The following is a 22,923-nucleotide window of genomic DNA, read 5'->3' on the forward strand; positions in this document are numbered from 1 at the left end:
TCTCCTTGTATGAGCTGAAAGTTGAGGGACGGCCATGTCTTGGTAGATTTGCAGTGGTCTGATACTCCTTCCATTTCAATATTATCGCTTGCACAGTGCTCCTTGGGATGTTTAAAGCTTGGGAAATCTTTTTGTATCCAAATCCGGCTTTAAACGTCTTTTAAACGTCCTGTGTGGCTCAGTCGGTAGAGCATGGCGCTTGCAACGCCAAGCGTTGTGGGTTCGATTCCCGCTAGGGCCACCCATATGTAAAAGTAGTGGCCCCAGCCGACTTGTAAGTCGCTTTGGACAAAAGCGTCTGCTAAATGGGATATATTATTATATTACAACAGTATCTCGGACCTGCCTGGCGTGTTCCTTGTTCTTCATGATGCTCTCTGCGCTTTTAACGGACCTCTGACACTATCACAGTGCAGGTGCATTTATACGGAGACTTGATTACACACAGGTGGATTGTATTTATCATCATTAGTCATTTAGGTCAACATTGGATCATTCAGAGATCCTCACTGAACTTCTGGAGAGAGTTTGCTGCACTGAAAGTAAAGGGGCTGAATAATTTTGCACGCCCAATTTTTCAGTTTTTGATTTGTTAAAAAAGTTTGAAATATCCAATAAATGTCGTTCCACTTCATGATTGTGTCCCACTTGTTATTGATTCTTCACAAAAAAATACAGTTTTATATCTTTATGTTTGAAGCCTGAAATGTGGCAAAAGGTCGCAAAGTTCAAGGGGGCCGAATACTTTCGCAAGGCACTGTACTTGTTCTCCCCACTGTACATATAAATATATGGAGAGCGGCATAGGCAAGATGCAATAGATGGTATAAAACACAATATATACTACCATTCAAAAGTTTGGGGTCACTTAGAAATGTCCTTGTTTTTGAAAGAAAACCTTTTTTTTGTCCATTAAAATAACATCAAATTTATCAGAAATACAGTGTAGACATTGTTGATGTTGTAAATTACTATGGTAGCTGGAAAAGGCTGATTTGTTATGGAATATCTACATAGGCGTACAGAGGCCCATTATCAGCAACCATAACTCCTGTGTTCCAATGGCACGTTGTGTTAGCTAATCCAAGTTTATAATTTTAAAAGGCTAATTGATCATTAGAAAACCATTTTGCAATAATGTTAGCACAGCTGAAAACTGTTGTTCTGATTAAAGAAGCAATAAAACTGGCCTTCATTAGATTAGTTGAGTATCTGGAGCATCAGCATTTGTGGGTTTGATTACAGGCTCAAAATGGCCAGAAACAAATAACTTTCTTCTGAAACCCGTCATTCTATTCTTGTTCTGAGAAATGAAGGCTATTCCATGTGAGAAATTGCCAATAAACTGAAGATCTGGTACATCGCTGTCTACTACTCCCTTCACAGAACAGCGTAAACTGGCTCTAACCAGAATAGAACGAGTGGGAGGCCCCGGTGCACAACTGAGCAAGAGGACAAGTACATTAGAGTGTCTAGTTGGAGAAACAGATGCCTCACAAGTCCTCAACTGGCGGCTTCATTAAATAGTACCTGCAAAACACCAGTCTCAACGTCAACAGTGAAGAGGCGACTTCAGGATGCTGGCCTTCTAGGCAGAGTTCATTGTCTGTGTTCTTTTGACCATCTTAATCTTTTCTTTTTATTGGCCAGTCTGAGATATGCCTTTTTCTTTGCAACTCGGCCCAGAAGGCCACCATCGTGGAGTTGCCTCTTTACTGTTGACGTTGAGACTGATGTTTTGCGGGTACTATTTAATGAAGCTGAGCTTTTCTTTTAAAAACAAGGACATTTCTAAGTGACCCCAAACTTTTGAACAGTAGTGTACATATAAGATGAGTAATGCAAGATATGTAAACATTATTAAAGTGTCATTATTAAAGTGACTAGTGATCCAGCGATATGTGTGTGTAATACACCCGTGTGTGTGTGTGTCTGAGATAGTACTCACATTGGCTGTGTGTGCGTAGTGACAGGTCCAGTAGTATCTGAGACTGAGAACCCCAGAGAGAGTGCCCCCTTCGGGTCACAGAACCTCCTGCAAGACAATAAAAACACATCATCTCCATACATATATATACATACACACACACACACACAGTCATTATACACAGAAACATCTGGAGAGCCTACTGCAAGACAAGAAAATAGCAACATTGTAAGTCTGAAATATACAAATTGGCCAAGGCTGCTAGCTTGAATGGTGAATCGCTACACACACAATCCTTCTGGAAAGACCAAGGTAAAATAGGGCATTTGCAATCCGTCTCATTTGGGTTTCATTCATGCATTTAACTGTAACTGCTAAACTGAGGTAAGCTGTATAAGTGAGATCAGGGAGAGTCCTTTGTTTTAGGAGTCTGACTGGTAACCTGCCTGTCAGGTTGGGTGTGTGGCTATCTGTGTTCTCGAAAGGGAGTATCATTTAAATCCTTTTCTCCTCCTGGTTGAACTGTAAAAAGCAAGGCTCCATAGCTCAGTGGTTAGAGCACTGGTCTCGTAAACCAGGGGTCGCGAGTTCAAATCCCGCTGGGGCCTTCAAGTGATGACAATTTTTGTCAACACTACACCTGTACCACCAAACAATGCATGGTGAAAGGAATGAAGTAACGACTTGGAAATGTCAACCTGAAAGAAGAGTGAAACTGAACAAAAGAAATAGGAAAAACACCAACGTTCTGCGATACCTCTGTACACACACACAGGTGAATGTGGTTGACGGGTTTGTATGTCTGACAGAGACGATGGGTTCCGTGAATGTGTGTGTGTGTGTGTTCAGCAGACAGCTCTACGCAGTCGTCTGACATTCCCCCTGACAGCTCTGAACTTTTCACAGCAGCAGCCGACAGGACTGTCAGTGTGTGTATGTGTGAAAGGGGGCGGGCTACCACGTGAGGCCAGAAAAGGTAGGGGGTCTATCTGGCTGTATCGGTGTGTATGTTTGTGTGTGTGTGACGATGTGTATGTCTGTGTGTTGGCACTAGTAGGTTTCTGCCCAGTCTCCCATCATCACCTGGTCATGTGTGCTGAAGGTCAGGTGTGTCTACAGGCCGAACTCATACCAGAAGTTATTACAACACACAACGCACACACATCTCTATATGATTATACAACTATGTGTGATTGCATGTGTATATTAACAGCATAAGGTAAATAGTTATTGCTAACTCTCTGCATTGATGCTACTCTAATTCTGTTTGAACATAACATCACATTCCAAACCAAACAGCGTCATACCATCACCTCAGGAAACAAATATTTTCCTTCATCAAGAAACTGTACATGTCTTAGATGGAGGCCTGCTAATATCTTCAGTGGACTATACACCTCCCTATACCAATTCTATACAGATATTAATATATTCAGTGGACTATACACCTCCCTATACAGATATTAATATATTCAGTGGACTATACACCTCCCTATACTAATTCTATACAGATATGAATATCTTCAGTGGACTATACACCTCCCTATACTAATTCTATACAGATATTAATATATTCAGTGGACTATACACCTCCCTATACAGATATTAATATATTCAGTGGACTATACACCTCCCTATACTAATTCTATACAGATATGAATATCTTCAGTGGACTATACACCTCCCCATACTAATTCTATACAGATATGAATATCTTCAGTGGACTATACACCTCCCTACACTAATTCTATACAGATATGAATATCTTCAGTGGACTATACACCTCCCCATACTAATTCTATACAGATATTAATATATTCAGTGGACTATACACCTCCCTATACTAATTCTATACAGATATTAATATCTTCAGTGGACTATACACCTCCCTATACTAATTCTATACAGATATTAATATATTCAGTGGACTATACACCTCCCTATACTAATTCTATACAGATATTAATATATTCAGTGGACTATACACCTCCCTATACTAATTCTATACAGATATTAATATATTCAGTGGACTATACACCTCCCTATACTAATTCTATACAGATATGAATATCTTCAGTGGACTATACACCTCCCTATACTAATTCCATACAGATATTAATATATTCAGTGGACTATACACCTCCCTATACAGATATTAATATATTCAGTGGACTATACACCTCCCTATACAGATATTAATATATTCAGTGGACTATACACCTCCCCATACTAATTCTATACAGATATTAATATCTTCAGTGGACTATACACCTCCCTATACTAATTCTATACAGATATTAATATATTCAGTGGACTATACACCTCCCTATACAGATATTAATATATTCAGTGGACTATACACCTCCCTATACTAATTCTATACAGATATTAATATATTCAGTGGACTATACACCTCCCTATACTAATTCTATACAGATATTAATATCTTCAGTGGACTATACACCTCCCTATACTAATTCTATACAGATATGAATATCTTCAGTGGACTATACACCTCCCTATACTAATTCTATACAGATATTCATATATTCAGTGGACTATACACCTCCCTATACAGATATTAATATATTCAGTGGACTATACACCTCCCTATACTAATTCTATACAGATATGAACATCTTCAGTGGACTATACACCTCCCCATACTAATTCTATACAGATATGAATATCTTCAGTGGACTATACACCTCCCCATACTAATTCTATACAGATATTAATATCTTCAGTGGACTATACACCTCCCTATACCAATTCTATACATATATTAATATATTCAGTGGACTATACACCTCCCTATACAGATATTAATATATTCAGTGGATTATACACCTCCCTATACCAATTCTATACAGATATTAATATATTCAGTGGACTATACACCTCCCATACAGATATGTTGGAGTTTGAAGTTTTAGCTCGGCAGTAATGCACCCATTCACAGTAGGCGACTAGGCGCTGTTAAGAATTGGTTTATTTCTAAATGTTAAGAGTTCAGAGGTGAAACAAATGAAAGACAGAATAAAACATTCTGGACAGAACGCCAGGCTTTACCATAGATGCTTTGCAGCACTGAGCTCTTGGCTGCTGTCTTGGTGGGTGGAACTCTGGCCTCAGGCTTGGTCCTAATAGGGGTGTGACCAGGGAAAGCCGACCTATCCCAGAGCAGCTGGATCAGGAGGGAGGCGACCTCAGGTGGCTCCACTCTTTTCCCAGCACCAAAAGCCTCCCTCAATCTGCCTTGCACATGGAACCTACACACAAACACACCCAGAACACGGTACATTATAGAAGCCTTCATTTGTCCAACCTATTCGGTTCGTATACTACACAGCACATGACATTTGGACATTATTCAGTTCACTGAAAAACGTTACAGGCATCCCTGGAAAAGCTGGTTTAAGAGGGGTGAGAAATAATCATTAGTCCAACCTCAGGGGTTCCACAAGGCTCAATTCTGGGTCCGCTACTCTTCAGCATCAATACATAACACTTCCTCTAGGGGAACTGAACCCGGCCATGGCATACTTCAAGAGCTTAGTAGAAAAAGCTTATTACTTGTATACTACAATTAAATCAGTACACGCATCCGCACGCACACACATCTACTGGCGGCTGGGAACAGAGGGCTTTCCAATGTGGGGTAGTAGATCCTGAATGAGAAGCTGCTGGTAGCTATTAGAATGGCACGCCTGAACTTTTAGCCTCTCGTTAAAACACTGAGAGGGCTCCAGATTATACCCTCTGTCTTCCCCACCTCCCCCCTCTCTCCCCCGTCATGGAGGTGTTGATGGTAGGAGGGCAGGCAGCCAGACCACAGAGAGCGTGAGGGGGAGACGCTGTGTGTAAGTTGGTGTGTGTGTGTGTGGAGGGAAGACACATGTGGGCACCACATGGCACTGCCACACTCTCTTGGTAAGAGAGAACGCTACTGTGGAGCACAGTATACCCCTCCCTCTTTCAACCATACACACACTTCCTCCAGGCTGTTTGGGAAGCCATCTCAGAGCCAACCTTGGTATCGGGCCAGAGAGAAACTACCTGAGCACCTCTGCTTTGGTAAAGGGGCCACAGGCTCTATTCCATGGCAGTACTCCCAGTACTGGCTCAGCTTGGAGAGGGAATGGGAAGAATGAAAAGCAGACCATCCCTGGTCGGGCTTCAACCTTACCTCCTCCAGGCTCGTTGGATAGTGCAGGCAGCCTGGTCTCTGTCCCCCTCCCTGGGCTTGCTGCTGGGGCGGTGTGACTGTGTGGAGGCTTTAGCGTGGTTCTTGCTGGAGGAGGTGGTATGGTCTGTGGCAGGGCGTGTTCTGTGTCTGGGGTTGTGTGTGTTGGTGTGTGTGTCTCTCTTGCTTCTAGGGGTGCGTTCCCTGGTGCTGGGAGCTTCTTGATCCATGGTGGGGCGAGTAGATGTGTCTGTGTTGGATGGAGTGTGTGTGTGGGAAGGAGTGTGTGTGTTGGAAGGAGTGTGTGTTTTGGAAGGAGTATGTGTGTTAAAGGGAGTGTGTGTGTTGGAAGGAGTGTGTGTGTTGGAGGTAGTGTGTGTGTTGGAAGGAGTGTGTGTGTTGGAAGGAGTGTGTGTGTTGGAAGGAGTGTGTGTGTTTGCAGAGGTTAGTCTCTTGGTCCTGGGTGTGGTGGGGGGTCTGTGTTTTGGGCTGGGGGGTTGGCTGCAGCCCGCAGGAGAGAGACGCTCCCTGACCCTAGACCCTTGGGCAGGGGGCATGGGGTCAGAGGTCACTGAGGGGTGAGGGGTCACCACGGGGTCAGGGCCTTTGGCTGGCTGCGCCTCCTTCCCTCTCCTGGAGGGTCTGCTTCTATGTGCTGAGAAAGAGAGGGAAGTAAGAGACTGAGAGAGTGGGTGAATATGTGTGTGTGTATATGTGTGTGTGTATATGTGTGTGTGTATATGTGTGTGTGTATATGTGTGTGTGTATATGTGTGTGTGTATATGTGTGTGTGTATATGTGTGTTAGGTTTGGGTGGTTTACCGTATATATACCGTAGTCCAGGGTTTTGGAAAAAGCCACGGGATAGTTTTTCAGTACTGTTTAAACTACTTGTTTTTTTAATGCATTTGAATATTTCTAGCTGCTTTTTAAGTAAATATCTGCAGTCAACTTGTGAAATATGGTAGGAGATAATGAAGATGGCGTTCATAATTTCACCTGTTTTTCATTGAGGGGATCTGATTAAGCCGAGCCGCAGGGCACCGGTCTATGACCCGTGACGAGAACGAGCAAAAGCAGTGGGGCAGGAGCGCCCTTCTCAACGGAACAGTAATGAGTAGGATTCACATGCAAAAGTGAATGGTTTTGATCAAAAAGGCTTTATCTGTATCCGTCACCTTAATTGGGGAGGACGGGCTCATAGTAATATCTGGAACAGAATGAATGGAATGGAATCAAACACATGTTTGATAACATTCCATTAACTCCATTTCAGCCATTATTATGAGTCGTCCTCCCCTCAGCAGCCTCCTGTGTGTGTGTATGTCCGTACCTCTATGTTTCCATGTCCCCTTTTTGCTATTGTTCTGTTCTGCTTTGGAGGCTGTATTAGCCCTGCCCCCTGCCTCTCTCTCATACACTGACAGTTCCTTCATAGTCTCAGCCAATGACAGCTGCTCCTGCTCAGCGCGGGCCAATAACATCCTCTGTTTCTCTGTTCTGGCCAATGAGATTTGCTGCTCCGCCTCCCGCCTCCGCTGCTCCTCCTCGCGTTTCCTGAGTGACATCATGACACATATTACACACGTCTCACACACATACACCCTAACCCTAGTTACGACCTTATCTCAAAGCCTTATCTAAACCCTACCGCTGGACCAGCTCTGACCAACATCACAAACTAGTCCTGACGTTATAAAGAACAACAGGAGAATCCTTTCAGTAATCCAAGCCTAATAGGAGTTCTAAGCACACAGAGACCATTACAGGCCGTTTATACAAACAGTTTAGAATTATAAGAGAGGGATGTGTGTGAGAGAGAGAGAGAGAGAGAGAGAGAGAGAGAGAGAGAGAGAGGGGATGTGTGTGTGAGAGAGAGAGAGAGAGAGAGAGAGAGAGAGAGAGAAGATGTATGTGTGTGCAGGGATGCCAGGTGGAAAGATGGATATGGAGAGAGTGTGACTGTTTCTATATGGGTTGGGGGAATACGACAGGGAGAGATGGAGAGAAAGAGAGAGAGAGAGAGAGAGAGAGAGAGAGAGAGAGAGAGAGAGAGAGAGAGAGAGAGGGATGTGTGTGTGTGAGAGAGAGAGAGAGAGAGAGAGAGAGAGAGAGAGAGAGAGAGAGAGAGAGAGAGAGAGAGAAGATGTATGTGTGTGCAGGGATGCCAGGTGGAAAGATGGATATGGAGAGAGTGTGACTGTTTCTATATGGGTTGGGGGAATACGACAGGGAGAGATGGAGAGAAAGAGAGATGAGAGAGAATGTGTGTGTGTGTTTGGCATGATCTGGTTGACTATGATAGAGTTGTTGACAGAGAGTACTGAGCAGACAGGGGATGGATCACAATGCTTGTTTCTATGTGTGTGCATGTGTGTGTGTGTGTGTGTGTGTGTATGGTACTTGGCTGCGTCCTTGCGTAGCTGTTCGTGTCTCATCAGTAGTTGTTTCCTCTCGGTGAAGGCCTTGCGGACGGTGTATCCTTTATACAGGGCCTGGATGGAAGCAGCAGCGATATCCTGGATGGCCGCTATAGACAGAGCTCCATGCTCCAACATGTACTGAGTCACCTCACTGTGTTCCCCTAGGAGGGCGTAGTCCAGGGGGGTGTACCTACACACACACACACACGCACACGTTTTTTTGTTTCTGTACACCAGCTTCAAACAGCTGAAAATACAACATTATTGGATATAGAAGATATATTTCACAGTGGTTTAGATGGTACAATGATTATCTACGCTATACTTGCTTGTTTTGTCACATAAACTGATATTAGAATTAGAATTTTAGTAACCAGGAAATGGCGGAGTGATTTCTGCATAGTGCATCTTTAACCTAATGAACTTGCTTTGTGAAAAACAACACACAGAGAGAATAGATTCACAAAATTCATTCGGAAAATTACAACATGTAATTTTACATTGATATTTTAGTAATTTAGCAGACGCTCTTATGCAGAGTGACTTACATTAGTGCATTCATCTTAACATAGCAGGTAACAGGTAACTGCCAAAATAAAGGAAACACTTGAGGAAATGAGGGATACAAAGTATATTGAAAACAGGTGCTTCCACACAGGTGTGGTTCCTGAGTTAATTAGGCAATTAACATCCCATCATGTTTAGGGTCATGTATAAAAATGCTGTGCAGGACATTATTTTGGCTACCATGTCTATGCCTCCATAGGATGACAATGCCCCCATCCACAGGGCACGATTGGTTACTGAATGGTTTGAGGAGTATGAAAAGATGTAAACCACATGTCATGTCCGTATCAGTCACCAAATCTCAACCCAGTTGATTCTGGAACGGTGAATGAGGCAGCGTTTCCCACCACCATCAATAAAACACCAAATGATGGAATTTCTGGTGGAAGAATGGTGTCGCATCACTCCAAGAGTTTCAGACACTTGTAGAATCTATGCCAAGGTGCATTGAAGCTGTTCTGGCTCGTGGTGCCCAATGCCCTATTATGACGTGATATGTTGGGGTTTCCTTTATCTTGCTAGTTACCTGTAGTTATCAGTCAGTGCCAGTAGGAAAATACAAGTAAAAATATAATTTAGTAGGCCACTAGGTAGAGAGACAGCACAAAAACTAAATTGCCTTAGCAAGACAATACCAACAGCTACTTTTTGAATCTCAATCGATACTTGCTGCTGTTGTAGGAGCTGATGTCCTTCCAAACTATAGACGAGGCACTTCCTCCTCATCCACCTCCTCCTCACCTCTCCTCGTTGTGTTCCATGTGGTTGGGGAAGGCATTAGAGTTCAGCAGCAGCTTCACAGCATCCAGATAGCCATTGTTACAGGACCAGTGGAGAGCTGTCCTGCCCTGCAGACACACACAGTAGGACAGGACCAGTGGAGAGCTGTCCTGCCCTGCAGACACACACGGTAGGACAGGACCAGTGGAGAGCTGTCCTGCCCTGCAGACACACACGGTAGGACAGGACCAGTGGAGAGCTGTCCTGCCCTGCAGACACACACGGTAGGACAGGACCAGTGGAGAGCTGTCCTGCCCTGCAGACACACACGGTAGGACAGGACCAGTGGAGAGCTGTCCTGCCCTGCAGACACACACGGTAGGACAGGACCAGTGGAGAGCTGTCCTGCCCTGCAGACACACACGGTAGGACAGGACCAGTGGAGAGCTGTCCTGCCCTGCAGACACACACGGTAGGACAGGACCAGTGGAGAGCTGTCCTGCCCTGCAGACACACACGGTAGGACAGGACCAGTGGAGAGCTGTCCTGCCCTGCAGACACACACAGTAGGACAGGACCAGTGGAGAGCTGTCCTGCCCTGCAGACACACACGGTAGGACAGGACCAGTGGAGAGCACTTTGTGTCTGTGTGTTTATGTATATGTACTGTATGTCTGTGTTTGATTGTGTGTGTGTGTGTGTGTGCGTACTGTATGTCGGTGAGTGTGTGTGTGTGCGTATGTACTGTATGGCGTTGATTGTTGTGTGTGTGTACCTCTTTGTCCTGTATATTAGGGTCGGCGTTGTTCTCCATGAGTAGTACAGCCATACAGGTGATGTACCCTCCATAAGCAGCACACTGGAGAGGAGTCCTGCCTGCCTGGTCCTGGACGTTAGGACTGATCCCATTCTCCATCAGCAACTACCATGACCATCACACTGAGGTTACAGTACCAGCCAACCGGCTCAATGACCTGAACAACACATCCTTAACACAGTCTATAAGGAAAGGAAAGGAAGACAAATGAAGAAGTGTTCAGGGATAATAAAAGTGTATAAAGGTGAAAAGACAGACCTGGCAGACTTCAGCGTTCCCCCCCAGAGCCGCCCAGTGCAGAGCAGTGTGTCCATCTAGATCCACCAGGTGGACACGAGCAGAGCCTACACAATGCAAATCCATGAGGCATTCTTCACCATAGTAAGCACACCCAAATCCTGCATTACAAGAGCAGTGTACCAACACTAGTGTAGTCCTGTATGACTCAGTAGGTAGAGCATGGTACACTAGTGTAGTCCTGTATGACTCAGTAGATAGAGCATGGTACACTAGTGTAGTCCTGTATGACTCAGTAGGTAGAGCATGGTACACTAGTGTAGTCCTGTATGACTCAGTAGGTAGAGCATGGTACACTAATGTAGTCCTGTATGACTCAGTAGGTAGAGCATGGTACACTAATGTAGTCCTGTATGACTCAGTAGATAGAGCATGGTACACTAGTGTAGTCCTGTATGACTCAGTAGGTAGAGCATGGTACACTAGTGTAGTCCTGTATGACTCAGTAGGTAGAGCATGGTACACTAGTGTAGTCCTGTATGACTCAGTAGGTAGAGCATGTTACACTATTGTAGTCCTGTATGACTCAGTAGGTAGAACATGGTACACTATTGTAGTCCTGTATGACTCAGTAGGTAGAGCATGGTACACTAGTGTAGTCCTGTATGACTCAGTAGGTAGAGCATGGTACACTAGTGTAGTCCTGTATGACTCAGTAGATAGAGCATGGTACACTAGTGTAGTCCTGTATGACTCAGTAGGAAGAGCATGGTACACTAGTGTAGTCCTGTATGACTCAGTAGGTAGAGCATGGTACACTAGTGTAGTCCTGTATGACTCAGTAGGTAGAGCATGGTACACTAGTGTAGTCCTGTATGACTCAGTACATAGAGCATGGTACACTAGTGTAGTCCTGTATGACTCAGTAGGTAGAACATGGTACACTATTGTAGTCCTGTATGACTCAGTAGATAGAGCATGGTACACTAGTGTAGTCCTGTATGACTCAGTAGGTAGAGCATGGTACACTAGTGTAGTCCTGTATGACTCAGTAGGTAGAGCATGGTACACTAGTGTAGTCCTGTATGACTCAGTAGATAGAGCATGGTACACTAGTGTAGTCCTGTATGACTCAGTAGGAAGAGCATGGTACACTAGTGTAGTCCTGTATGACTCAGTACATAGAGCATGGTACACTAGTGTAGTCCTGTATGACTCAGTACATAGAGCATGGTACACTAGTGTAGTCCTGTATGACTCAGTAGGTAGACCATGGTACACTATTGTAGTCCTGTATGACTCAGTAGATAGAGCATGGTACACTAGTGTAGTCCTGTATGACTCAGTAGATAGAGCATGGTACACTAGTGTAGTCCTGTATGACTCAGTAGGAAGAGCATGGTACACTAGTGTAGTCCTGTATGACTCAGTACATAGAGCATGGTACACTAGTGTAGTCCTGTATGACTCAGTACATAGAGCATGGTACACTAGTGTAGTCCTGTATGACTCAGTAGGTAGAGCATGGTACACTATTGTAGTCCTGTATGACTCAGTAGATAGAGCATGGTACACTAGTGTAGTCCTGTATGACTCAGTAGGTAGAGCATGGTACACTAGTGTAGTCCTGTATGACTCAGTAGGTAGAGCATGGTACACTAGTGTAGTCCTGTATGACTCAGTAGATAGAGCATGGTACACTAGTGTAGTCCTGTATGACTCAGTAGGTAGAGCATGGTACACTAGTGTAGTCCTGTATGACTCAGTAGGTAGAGCATGGTACACTAGTGTAGTCCTGTATGACTCAGTAGGTAGAGCATGGTACACTAGTGTAGTCCTGTATGACTCAGTAGATAGAGCATGGTACACTAGTGTAGTCCTGTATGACTCAGTAGGTAGAGCATGGTACACTAGTGTAGTCCTGTATGACTCAGTAGGTAGAGCATGGTACACTAGTGTAGTCCTGTATGACTCAGTAGATAGAGCATGGTACACTAGTGTAGTCCTGTATGACTCAGTAGGTAGAGCATGGTACACTAGTGTAGTCCTGTATGACTCAGTAGGTAGAGCATGGTACACTAGTGTAGTCCTGTATGACTCAGTACATAGAGCATGGTACACTAGTGTAGTCCTGTATGACTCAGTAGGTAGAGCATGGTACACTAGTGTAGTCCTGTATGACTCAGTAGATAGAGCATGGTACACTAGTGTAGTCCTGTATGACTCAGTAGGTAGAGCATGTTACACTAGTGTAGTCCTGTATGACTCAGTAGGTAGAGCATGGTACACTAGTGTAGTCCTGTATGACTCAGTAGATAGAGCATGGTACACTAGTGTAGTCCTGTATGACTCAGTAGATAGAGCATGGTACACTAGTGTAGTCCTGTATGACTCAGTAGGTAGAGCATGTTACACTAGTGTAGTCCTGTATGACTCAGTAGGTAGAGCATGGTACACTAGTGTAGTCCTGTATGACTCAGTAGATAGAGCATGGTACACTAGTGTAGTCCTGTATGACTCAGTAGGTAGAGCATGGTACACTAGTGTAGTCCTGTATGACTCAGTAGATAGAGCATGGTACACTAGTGTAGTCCTGTATGACTCAGTAGGTAGAGCATGTTACACTAGTGTAGTCCTGTATGACTCAGTAGGTAGAGCATGGTACACTAGTGTAGTCCTGTATGACTCAGTAGATAGAGCATGGTACACTAGTGTAGTCCTGTATGACTCAGTAGGTAGAGCATGTTACACTAGTGTAGTCCTGTATGACTCAGTAGGTAGAGCATGGTACACTAGTGTAGTCCTGTATGACTCAGTAGGTAGAGCATGGTACACTAGTGTAGTCCTGTATGACTCAGTACATAGAGCATGGTACACTAGTGTAGTCCTGTATGACTCTGTAGGTAGAGCATGGTACACTAGTGTAGTCCTGTATGACTCTGTAGGTAGAGCATGGTACACTAGTGTAGTCCTGTATGACTCAGTAGGAAGAGCATGGTACACTAGTGTTGTCCTGTATGACTCAGTAGGTAGAGCATGGTACACTATTGTAGTCCTGTATGACTCAGTAGATAGAGCATAGCACCACATACAAAATGGCTATAAGTTGCTTTGGATAAAAGTGTCTGCTAAATGGCAGATATTATTGAATCAACCTCCCAATTCACAGCTTTATTGACAATGTTTCGATCCGAACCGGATCTTCGTCAGGTCAAACAAACTGAGTGTTCACATCCCCAAATATACACATTTCACCTCACATGCACATGACGCATGGTAGGTGTGGAACAAATTCTATTCACTCTGCACATAGTTAATCATAAATAATCACAGAGGTACATACGGTCACAAAGGATTATAGACATCAAAAAAAGATTACTGTTGCCTACGTTTTAACTTGGCCCAATTTGTATGTATATAATCGTTACGTACCTCTGTGCTAAATTATGATTGACTATACACAAAAGTGAAATGACACACACCATGCTTCATGTGCATGTTCATGTGAGGGGGAATGTGTATATTTGGGGATGTGAGGGGGAATGTGTATATTTGGGGATGTGAGGGAAATGTGTATATTTGGGGATGTGAGGGAAATGTGTATATTTGGGGATGTGAAGGGAATGTGTATATTTGGGGATGTGAGGGGGAATGTGTATATTTGGGGATGTGAGGGGAATGTGTATATTTGGGGATGTGAGGGGAATGTGTATATTTGGGGATGTTTTTAAGGATGCGTGTATGAACACAAACTCTTCACTGCTATCAGACCACAATGTATTGAAGGACTAGGATACCAAGTCTACAATAATCACCACCACACACACTGGTTTACTGCGTACCAGAGATGGAAGAGGAAGTGAGGCATCTCACTCGCTCCTTTTTCCCAATGGTCAACAACCTCAGTAAAGCAAAATCTTCATTTATCCCCCATCTTTGCTGTGTACCTTTGATAAGTGTGAGGATGATGTGGCGGTGTCCCATCTCACAGGCTCTGAACAGAGGCGTGTGTTTCATCACGTCTAGACTGTCCACTATGGCTCCTCTCTCCAACAGCAACCTCACTGTACTCACATGACCTGACAGAGAGGCCGCGTGCAGCGCTGCAACACACACACACATTTAGTTGAGATTTTCAGTCTCCACACACTTCAGCAGCCTCACGTACTCGAGTTTTCAGAACCAGTTTGTCAAATGAAAAGTCCTTTGTTGCACTTTGACCCTGTACTGTGTTGTTATTTCATGTCAGTCAATATTTACACCCTGGCCCATCTATCTATTCCAGTGACTCTGATCAACCCACTCTGCTCCCCATCACACTCAACCTCATTAGCATAGTACACCAGATAATTTGCATATTTTACCAACTCATTAGCATATGCCCACATAAATTGTCCCTGCAAGGCAGGAAGCAGGGGCATCACCATGGTGATTAGTGCTCCAATAAGCCCACAGGGCAGAGTAGGGGACAAAGGATAGCATGTCTACAGCTTGGGGATGGTGTGTGTATGTGTGTGCGCGTGCGTGTGTGTGCGCGTGCGTGTGTGTGCGCGTGTGTGTTGTGTTGACATGTCTCTCTCCCCACTTGTCTCTCCCGCTCCACTGCTTTCGGGGAATCCCCTGACATCTATGCCACTCTGGGGAATCCCCTGTGACATCAGACAGTCGCTGTCCTGCCACCTGCGTCACCTCCAGTGCCTCAACATTCCTATACGCTCAGGATGACAGAGGCTAGCACCAGTGTGAGTGATCCCTTACTTCAAAGGCAATTATAGTCAATGAACTAATCACTGATCATAATCTTGATGCGATTGGCCTAACTGAAACATGGCTTAAGCCTGATGAATTTACTGTGTTAAATGAGGCCTCACCTCCTGGCTACACTAGTGACCATATCCCCCGTGCATCCCGCAAAGGCGGAGGTGTTGCTAACATTTACGATAGCAAATTTCAATTTACAAAAAAAAAGAAGTTTTCATCTTTTGAGCTTCTAGTCATGAAATCTATGCAGCCTACTCAATCACTTTTTATAGCTACTGTTTACAGGCCTCCTGGGCCATATACAGCGTTCCTCACTGAGTTCCCTGAATTCCTATCGGACCTTATAGTCATAGCAGATAATATTCTAATATTTGGTGACTTTAATATTCACATGGAAAAGTCCACAGACCCACTCCAAAAGGCTTTCGGAGCCATCATCGACTCAGTGGGTTTTGTCCAACATGTCTCTGGACCCACTCACTGTCACAGTCATACGCTGGACCTAGTTTTGTCCCATGGAATAAATGTTGTGGATCTTAATGTTTTTCCTCATAATCCTGGATTATCGGACCACCATTTTATTACGTTTGCAATTGCAACAAATAATCTGCTCAGACCCCAACCAAGGAACATCAAAAGTTGTGCTATAAATTCACAGACAACACAAAGATTCCTTGATGTCCTTCCAGATTCCCTCTGTCTACCCAAGGACGCCAGAGGACAAAAATTAGTTAACCACCTAACTGAGGAACTCAATTTAACCTTGCGCAATACCCTAGATGCAGTTGCACCCCTAAAAACTAAAAAAATGTCTCATAAGAAACTAGCTCCCTGGTACACAGAAAATACCCGAGCTCTTAAAGCAAGCTTCCAGAAAATTGGAACGGAAATGGCGCCACACCAAACTGGAAGTCTTCCGACTAGCTTGGAAAGACAGTACCGTGCAGTACCGAAGAGCTGCTCGATCATCCTATTTTTAACTATAACTATAACTTATAACTTAATTGAGGAAAATAAGAACAATCCGAAATTCCTTTTTGATACTGTCGCAAAGCAAACTAAAAAGCAGCATTCCCCAAGAGAGGATGACTTTCACTTTAGCAGTGATAAATTCATGAACTTCTTTGAGGAAAAGATTATGATTATTAGAAAGCAAATTACGGACTCCTCTTTAAATTTGCGTATTCCTTCAAAGCTCAGTTGTCCTGAGTCTGCACAACTCTCCCAGGACCTAGGATCAAGAGAGACGCTCAAGTGTTTTAGTACTATATCTCTTGACACAATGATGAAAATAATCAAGGCCTCTAAACCTTCAAGCTGCATACTGGACCCTATTCCAACTAAACTACTGAAAGAGCTGCTTCCTGTGCTTGGCCCTACTATGTTGAACATAATAAACGGCTCTCTATCCACCGGATGTGTTCCAAACTCACTAAAATTCGCAGTAATAAAGCCTCTCTTGAAAAAGCCAAACCTTGACCCAGAAAATATAAAAAACTATCGGCCTATATCGAATCTTCCATTCCTCTCAAAAATTTTAGAAAAGGCTGAAAAGACTGCCTTCCTGAAGACAAACAATGTTTACGAAATGCTTCAGTCTGGTTTTAGACCCCATCATAGCACTGAGACGGCACTTGTGAAGGTGGTAAATGACATTTTAATGGCATCGGACCGAGGCTCTGCATCTGTCCTCATGCTCCTAGACCTTAGTGCTGCTTATGATACCATCGATCACCACATTCTTTTGGAGAGATTGGAAACCCAAATTGGTCTACACGGACAAGTTCTGGCCTGGTTTAGATCTTATCTGTCGGAAAGATATCAGTTTGTCTCTGTGAATGGTTTTTCCTCTGACAAATCAACTGTAAATTTCGGTGTTCCTCAAGGTTCCGTTTTAGGACCACTATTGTTTTCACTATATATTTTACCTCTTGGGGATGTTATTCGAAAACATAATGTTAACTTTCACTGCTATGCGGATGACACACAGCTGTACATTTCAATGAAACATGGTGAAGCCCCAAAATTGCCCTTGCTAGAAGCATGTGTTTCAGACATAAGGAAGTGGATGGCTGCAAACTTTCTACTTTTAAACTCGGACAAAACAGAGATGCTTGTTCTAGGTCCCAAGAAACAAAGAGATCTTCTGTTGAATCTGACAATTAATCTTAATGGTTGTACAGTCGTCTCAAATAAAACTGTGAAGGACCTCGGCGTTACTCTGGACCCTGATCTCTCTTTTGAAGAACATATCAAGACCATTTCAAGGACAGCTTTTTTCCATCTACGTAACATTGCAAAAATCAGAAACTTTCTGTCCAAAAATGATGCAGAAAAATTCATCCATGCTTTTGTCACTTCTAGGTTAGACTACTGCAATGCTCTACTTTCCGGCTACCCGGATAAAGCACTAAATAAACTTCAGTTGGTGCTAAATACGGCTGCTAGAATCCTGACTAGAACCAAATAATTTGATCATATTACTCCAGTGCTAGCCTCTCTACACTGGCTTCCTGTCAAAGCAAGTGCTGATTTCAAGGTTTTACTGCTAACCTACAAAGCATTACATGGGCTTGCTCCTGCCTATCTCTCTGATTTGGTCCTGCCGTACACACCTACACGTACGCTACGGTCACAAGACGCAGGCCTCCTAATTGTCCCTAGATTTTCTAAGCAAACAGCTGGAGGCAGGGCTTTCTCCTATAGAGCTCCATTTTTATGGAACGGTCTGCCTACCCATGTCAGAGACACAAACTCGGTCTCAACCTTTAAGTCTTTACTGAAGACTCATCTCTTCAGTGGGTCATATGATTGAGTGTAGTCTGGCCCAGGTGTGGGAAGGTGAACGGAAAGGCTCTGGAACAACGAACCGCCCTTGCTGTCTCTGCCTGGCCGGTTCCCCTCTTTCCACTGGGATTCTCTGCCTCTAACCCTATTACAGGGGCTGAGTCACTGGCTTACTTGGGGCTCTCTCATGCCGTCCCTGGTCATCCTGTCTGGGTTGGCGCCCCCCCTTGGGTTGTGCCATGGCGGAGATCTTTGTGGGCTATACTCAGCCTTGTCTCAGGATGGTAAGTTGGTGGTTGAAGATGTCCCTCTAGTGGTGTGGGGGCTGTGCTTTGGCAAAGTGGGTGGGGTTATATCCTTCCTGTTTGGCCCTGTCCGGGGGTGTCCTCGGATGGGGCCACAGTGTCTCCTGACCCCTCCTGTCTCAGCCTCTAGTATTTATGCTGCAGTAGTTTATGTGTCGGGGGGCTAGGGTCAGTTTGTTATATCTGGAGTACTTCTCCTGTCCTATTCGGTGTCCTGTGTGAATCTAAGTGTGCGTTCTCTAATTCTCTCCTTCTCTCTTTCTTTCTCTCTCTCGGAGGACCTGAGCCCTAGGACCATGCCCAAGGACTACCTGACATGATGACTCCTTGCTGTCCCCAGTCCACCTGGCCGTGCTGCTGCTCCAGTTTCAACTGTTCTGCCTTATTATTATTCGACCATGCTGGTCATTTATGAACATTTTAACATCTTGGCCATGTTCTGTTATAATCTCCACCCATCACAGCCAGAAGAGGACTGGCCACCCCACATATGCTCTCTCTAATTCTCTCTTTCTTTCTCTCTCTCGGAGGACCTGAGCCCTAGGACCATGCCCCAGGACTACCTGACATGATGACTCCTTGCTGTCCCCAGTCCACCTGACCGTGCTGCTACTCCAGTTTCAACTGTTCTGCCTTATTATTATACGACCATGCTGGTCATTTATGAACATTTGAACATCTTGGCCATGTTCTGTTATAACTCCACCCGGCACAGCCAGAAGAGGACTGGTTCCTCTCTAGGTTTCTTCCTAGGTTTTGGCCTTTCTAGGGAGTTTTTCCAAGCCACCGTGCTTCTACACCTGCATTGCTTGCTGTTTGGGGTTTTAGGCTGGGTTTCTGTACAGCACTTTAAGATATCAGCTGATGTACGAAGGGCTATATAAATAAATTTGATTTGATTTGATTTGGGAAACTGTGGTGAAGGCAGTGAGGGGGGTAGGGGATGATGGGGGAGGTGTCCTCTACCAGCCTGACCAGTCACAGCAGCTCTTGATCTACTGCTGACTGAAACAATCCCTGCGTATTAAACACATCCCAGAGTTCCTCACCAGTGCCTCCGTACTTGTCGGCCATGTTGATGTCGATGTGAGGCGTGAGTGTCAGCATGGTGCGTATGACATCATCGCTTCCTTTGCCAGCAGCCCACATGAACGCTGTGCGGCCCTCCAGATCTGGCTCGTCTTTCACAGAGGGGTGGGACAGAAACACACCCACCGTCTCCTACGCACGCACACACACACACACGTGTATGTACACACACACATGAGTCCCTGATATAAGGTGAAAACGTGCGCGTGTTTGCATGTGTGTGTGTCTACGTACAGCGTAGTTGCTCTGAGCTCCATAGTGTAGAGGTGTGGCCCCATGGCTGTCTGAGGGGATGGTGCCTGACGTGTTCCTCTCCAACAACAAGTGCACTATCTTGGCATGTCCTGAAACACACATCAACATATCCAGGTTCAGCTCGGGTTCCCCCCCCCCCTCCAGTACAGTATCTGGACCAGTGATGGAACCACATTATGATGACAGGATCCACATTGTAAACACAGTCTCTTACCCAGCAGTGCAGCCCAGTGCAGCGGGGTTCTGAACAGGTTGTCGTACGCCGTGACGCTGCAGCCTTCATACGACGTCAGCACCTCCACCACTGCCTCGTTGCCGTCGGCAACAGCAAAGTGCAAAGGCGTGCGCCCCTCATAGTCCTGCCAGTTCAACAGAGACTCGGTAGGAGCCGCCTCCTACGCACACACACACACCTCATTTACATCAGTAAGCAGAGGATGGAGTGTGTAAGGATGACATTCTCACTGGATACTGTGTGTGTGTGTGTGTGTGTGTGTGTGTGTGTGTGTACCAGTATGCAGCGGACGGTGTGTATAGCGGTGTGCTCCTGGCTGTGTGCAGCCCAGTGTAGGGGGATCTTGCCCTCACTGTCTGGGATGCCAATGTTGGAGTCGTGTTTGATGAGCAGTCTGACGTGCTCTGGTCTGTTATAGAACGCTGACCAGTGGAGCGCAGTCTGCTGCAGGAGGAGAGAGAGAGAGGGGGGTGGGGGTGTCAGACACTATTGTAATAATAATTTGGGGGTGCTTATATTTGACCTGTTAATGTGTAATGGAAATGTGTTTCTTGCATATCCAAACTCCCCCTGGGGTCACAGCCACGGTCACCATTGTCTCTCACCCGTGGAGCAATTGGGGTTAAGTAACCTTTCGGTTACTGGCCCAACGCTCTAACCTCCAGGCTCTAATCTCCAAGCTCTAACCTCCAGGCTCTAACCTCCAGGCTCTAACCTCCAGGCTCTAACCTCCAGGCTCTAACCTCCAGGCTCTAACCTCCAGGCTATTTGCTCTAGAAATAACTGTGAACTAAATCAAAAAGCCCTAGAACATATTCTACAGAAACACACAAAGCCTGAGGATTTAACATGACAGTAACAGCAACAGTGACAGTAACAGTAACAATGACTGTAACAGTGACAGTAATAATGACTGTAACAGTGACAGTAACAATGACTGTAAGTAACAGTAGTGACAGTAATAATGACAGTAACAGTGACAGTAACAATGACGGTAACAGTGACAGTAACAATGACAGTAACAGTGATAGTAACAGTGACAGTATTAATGACTGTAACAGTGACAGTGACAGTAATAATGACTGTAAGTAACAGTGACAGTAACAGTGACAGTAACAATGACAGTGACAGTAACAGTGACAATAACAGTGACAATAACAGTGACAGTAATAATGACTGTTACAGTGACAATGACAATGACAGTGACAGTGACAATAACAGTGACAGTAATAATGACTGTGACAGTAACAGTGACAATAACAGTGACAGTAATAATGACTGTAACAGTGACAGTGACAGTAATAATGACTGTAAGTGACAGTAACAGTGACAGTGACAGTAACAATGACAGTAACAGTGACAGTAACAATGACTGTAATAGTGACAGTGACAGTAACAATGACTGTAAGTGACAGTGACAGTAACAATGACTGTAAGTGACAGTGACAGTAATAATGACTGTAAGTGACAGTGACAGTAACAGTAATAATGACTTGTAACAGTAACAGTGACAGTAAGAATGACTGTAAGTGACAGTGACAGTAATAATGACTGTAAGTGACAGTGACAGTAATAATGACTGTAAGTGACAGTGACAGTAACAGTAATAATGACTTGTAACAGTAACAGTGACAGTAAGAATGACTGTAAGTGACAGTGACAGTAATAATGACTGTAAGTGACAGTGACAGTAACAGTAATAATGACTGTAACAGTGACAGTAATAATGACTGTAAGTGACAGTGACAGTAACAGTGACAGTAACAGTGACAGTAACAATGACTGTAATAGTGACAGTAACAGTAACAAGGACAGTAACAGTGACAGGAACAATGAATGTAAAACTACAGTAACAATGGCTGTAATAGTGACAGTGACAGTAACAGTAATAGTGACTGTAACAGTGACAGTAATAATGACTGTAACAGTGACAGTAATAATGACTGTAACAGTGACAGTAATAATGACTGTAAGTGACAGTAACAGTAACAATGACTGTAACAGTGACAGTAACAATGACTATAAGAGTGACAGTAACAATGACTGTAACAGTGACAGTAACAATGATTGTAATAGTGACAGTAACAGTGACAGTAACAATGAATGTAATAGGGACAGTAACAATGACTGTAATAGTGACAGTAACAGTGACAGTAACAGTGACAATAACAGTGAAAGTAATAATGACCGTTACAGTGACAATGACTGTAAGTGACAGTAACAGTGACAGTAATAATGACTGTGACAGTAACAGTATGCTATAACAGAGATATCACCTCCTCTTTGGCTGTTGTTAGAGATCTATTCTGGGACATACTGAAACCAGTGTCATCTGACATGCTGATGATGCATATTGGATTATTACAGAACTAACAGACAGATAGACATCATCGCTACAGACAGAGGGGGCCTGTGTGTGTGTGCGTGCGTGTAGAATGTATTTGGCACAACTGTCTGCCTTGAAGAGTCAGGACAAAGCAGCCAATTGTCATGTGTGTGTGTCTCTGGATTGCTCAGAACTCCACGTGAACTCTAATTCAGTCAATCAAATCAAAGAGCCGGGACAGTTCCCTTAACAAGTATGTTTGATAGAACTATTACCCAACGTTGTAAA

General features: G+C 44.2%; 1 protein-coding gene and 1 non-coding gene across 8 annotated transcripts in view; one reads left to right on the top strand and one right to left on the bottom strand.

The window, feature by feature from the left end:
* The window catches only part of invs (inversin), a 40,226-nt gene that overhangs the window by 3,389 nt on the left and 13,914 nt on the right, over positions 1-22,923 (bottom strand). For all 7 annotated transcript variants that reach the window (XM_064946575.1, XM_064946576.1, XM_064946582.1 and 4 more), the window contains 13 exons: positions 20,586-20,753; positions 20,289-20,469; positions 20,054-20,163; positions 19,780-19,951; positions 14,825-14,980; positions 10,899-10,984; positions 10,599-10,745; positions 9,845-9,951; positions 8,517-8,726; positions 7,447-7,670; positions 6,117-6,768; positions 5,000-5,199; positions 1,949-2,035 (listed from right to left, as the gene is read on the bottom strand). In XM_064946575.1, coding sequence (XP_064802647.1) covers positions 1,949-2,035; positions 5,000-5,199; positions 6,117-6,768; positions 7,447-7,670; positions 8,517-8,726; positions 9,845-9,951; positions 10,599-10,745; positions 10,899-10,984; positions 14,825-14,980; positions 19,780-19,951; positions 20,054-20,163; positions 20,289-20,469; positions 20,586-20,753 — 2,500 coding nt within the window. The remainder of the gene's footprint in view (positions 1-1,948; positions 2,036-4,999; positions 5,200-6,116; positions 6,769-7,446; positions 7,671-8,516; positions 8,727-9,844; positions 9,952-10,598; positions 10,746-10,898; positions 10,985-14,824; positions 14,981-19,779; positions 19,952-20,053; positions 20,164-20,288; positions 20,470-20,585; positions 20,754-22,923) is intronic.
* Positions 2,463-2,535, top strand: trnat-cgu (transfer RNA threonine (anticodon CGU)). Its single transcript has one exon. It is a non-coding gene; the product is annotated as a tRNA-Thr (tRNA).

Source organism: Oncorhynchus masou, chromosome 29 (genome assembly GCF_036934945.1).
Source record: "Oncorhynchus masou masou isolate Uvic2021 chromosome 29, UVic_Omas_1.1, whole genome shotgun sequence".
In the NCBI taxonomy this organism is placed as follows: Eukaryota; Metazoa; Chordata; class Actinopteri; order Salmoniformes; family Salmonidae; genus Oncorhynchus; species Oncorhynchus masou.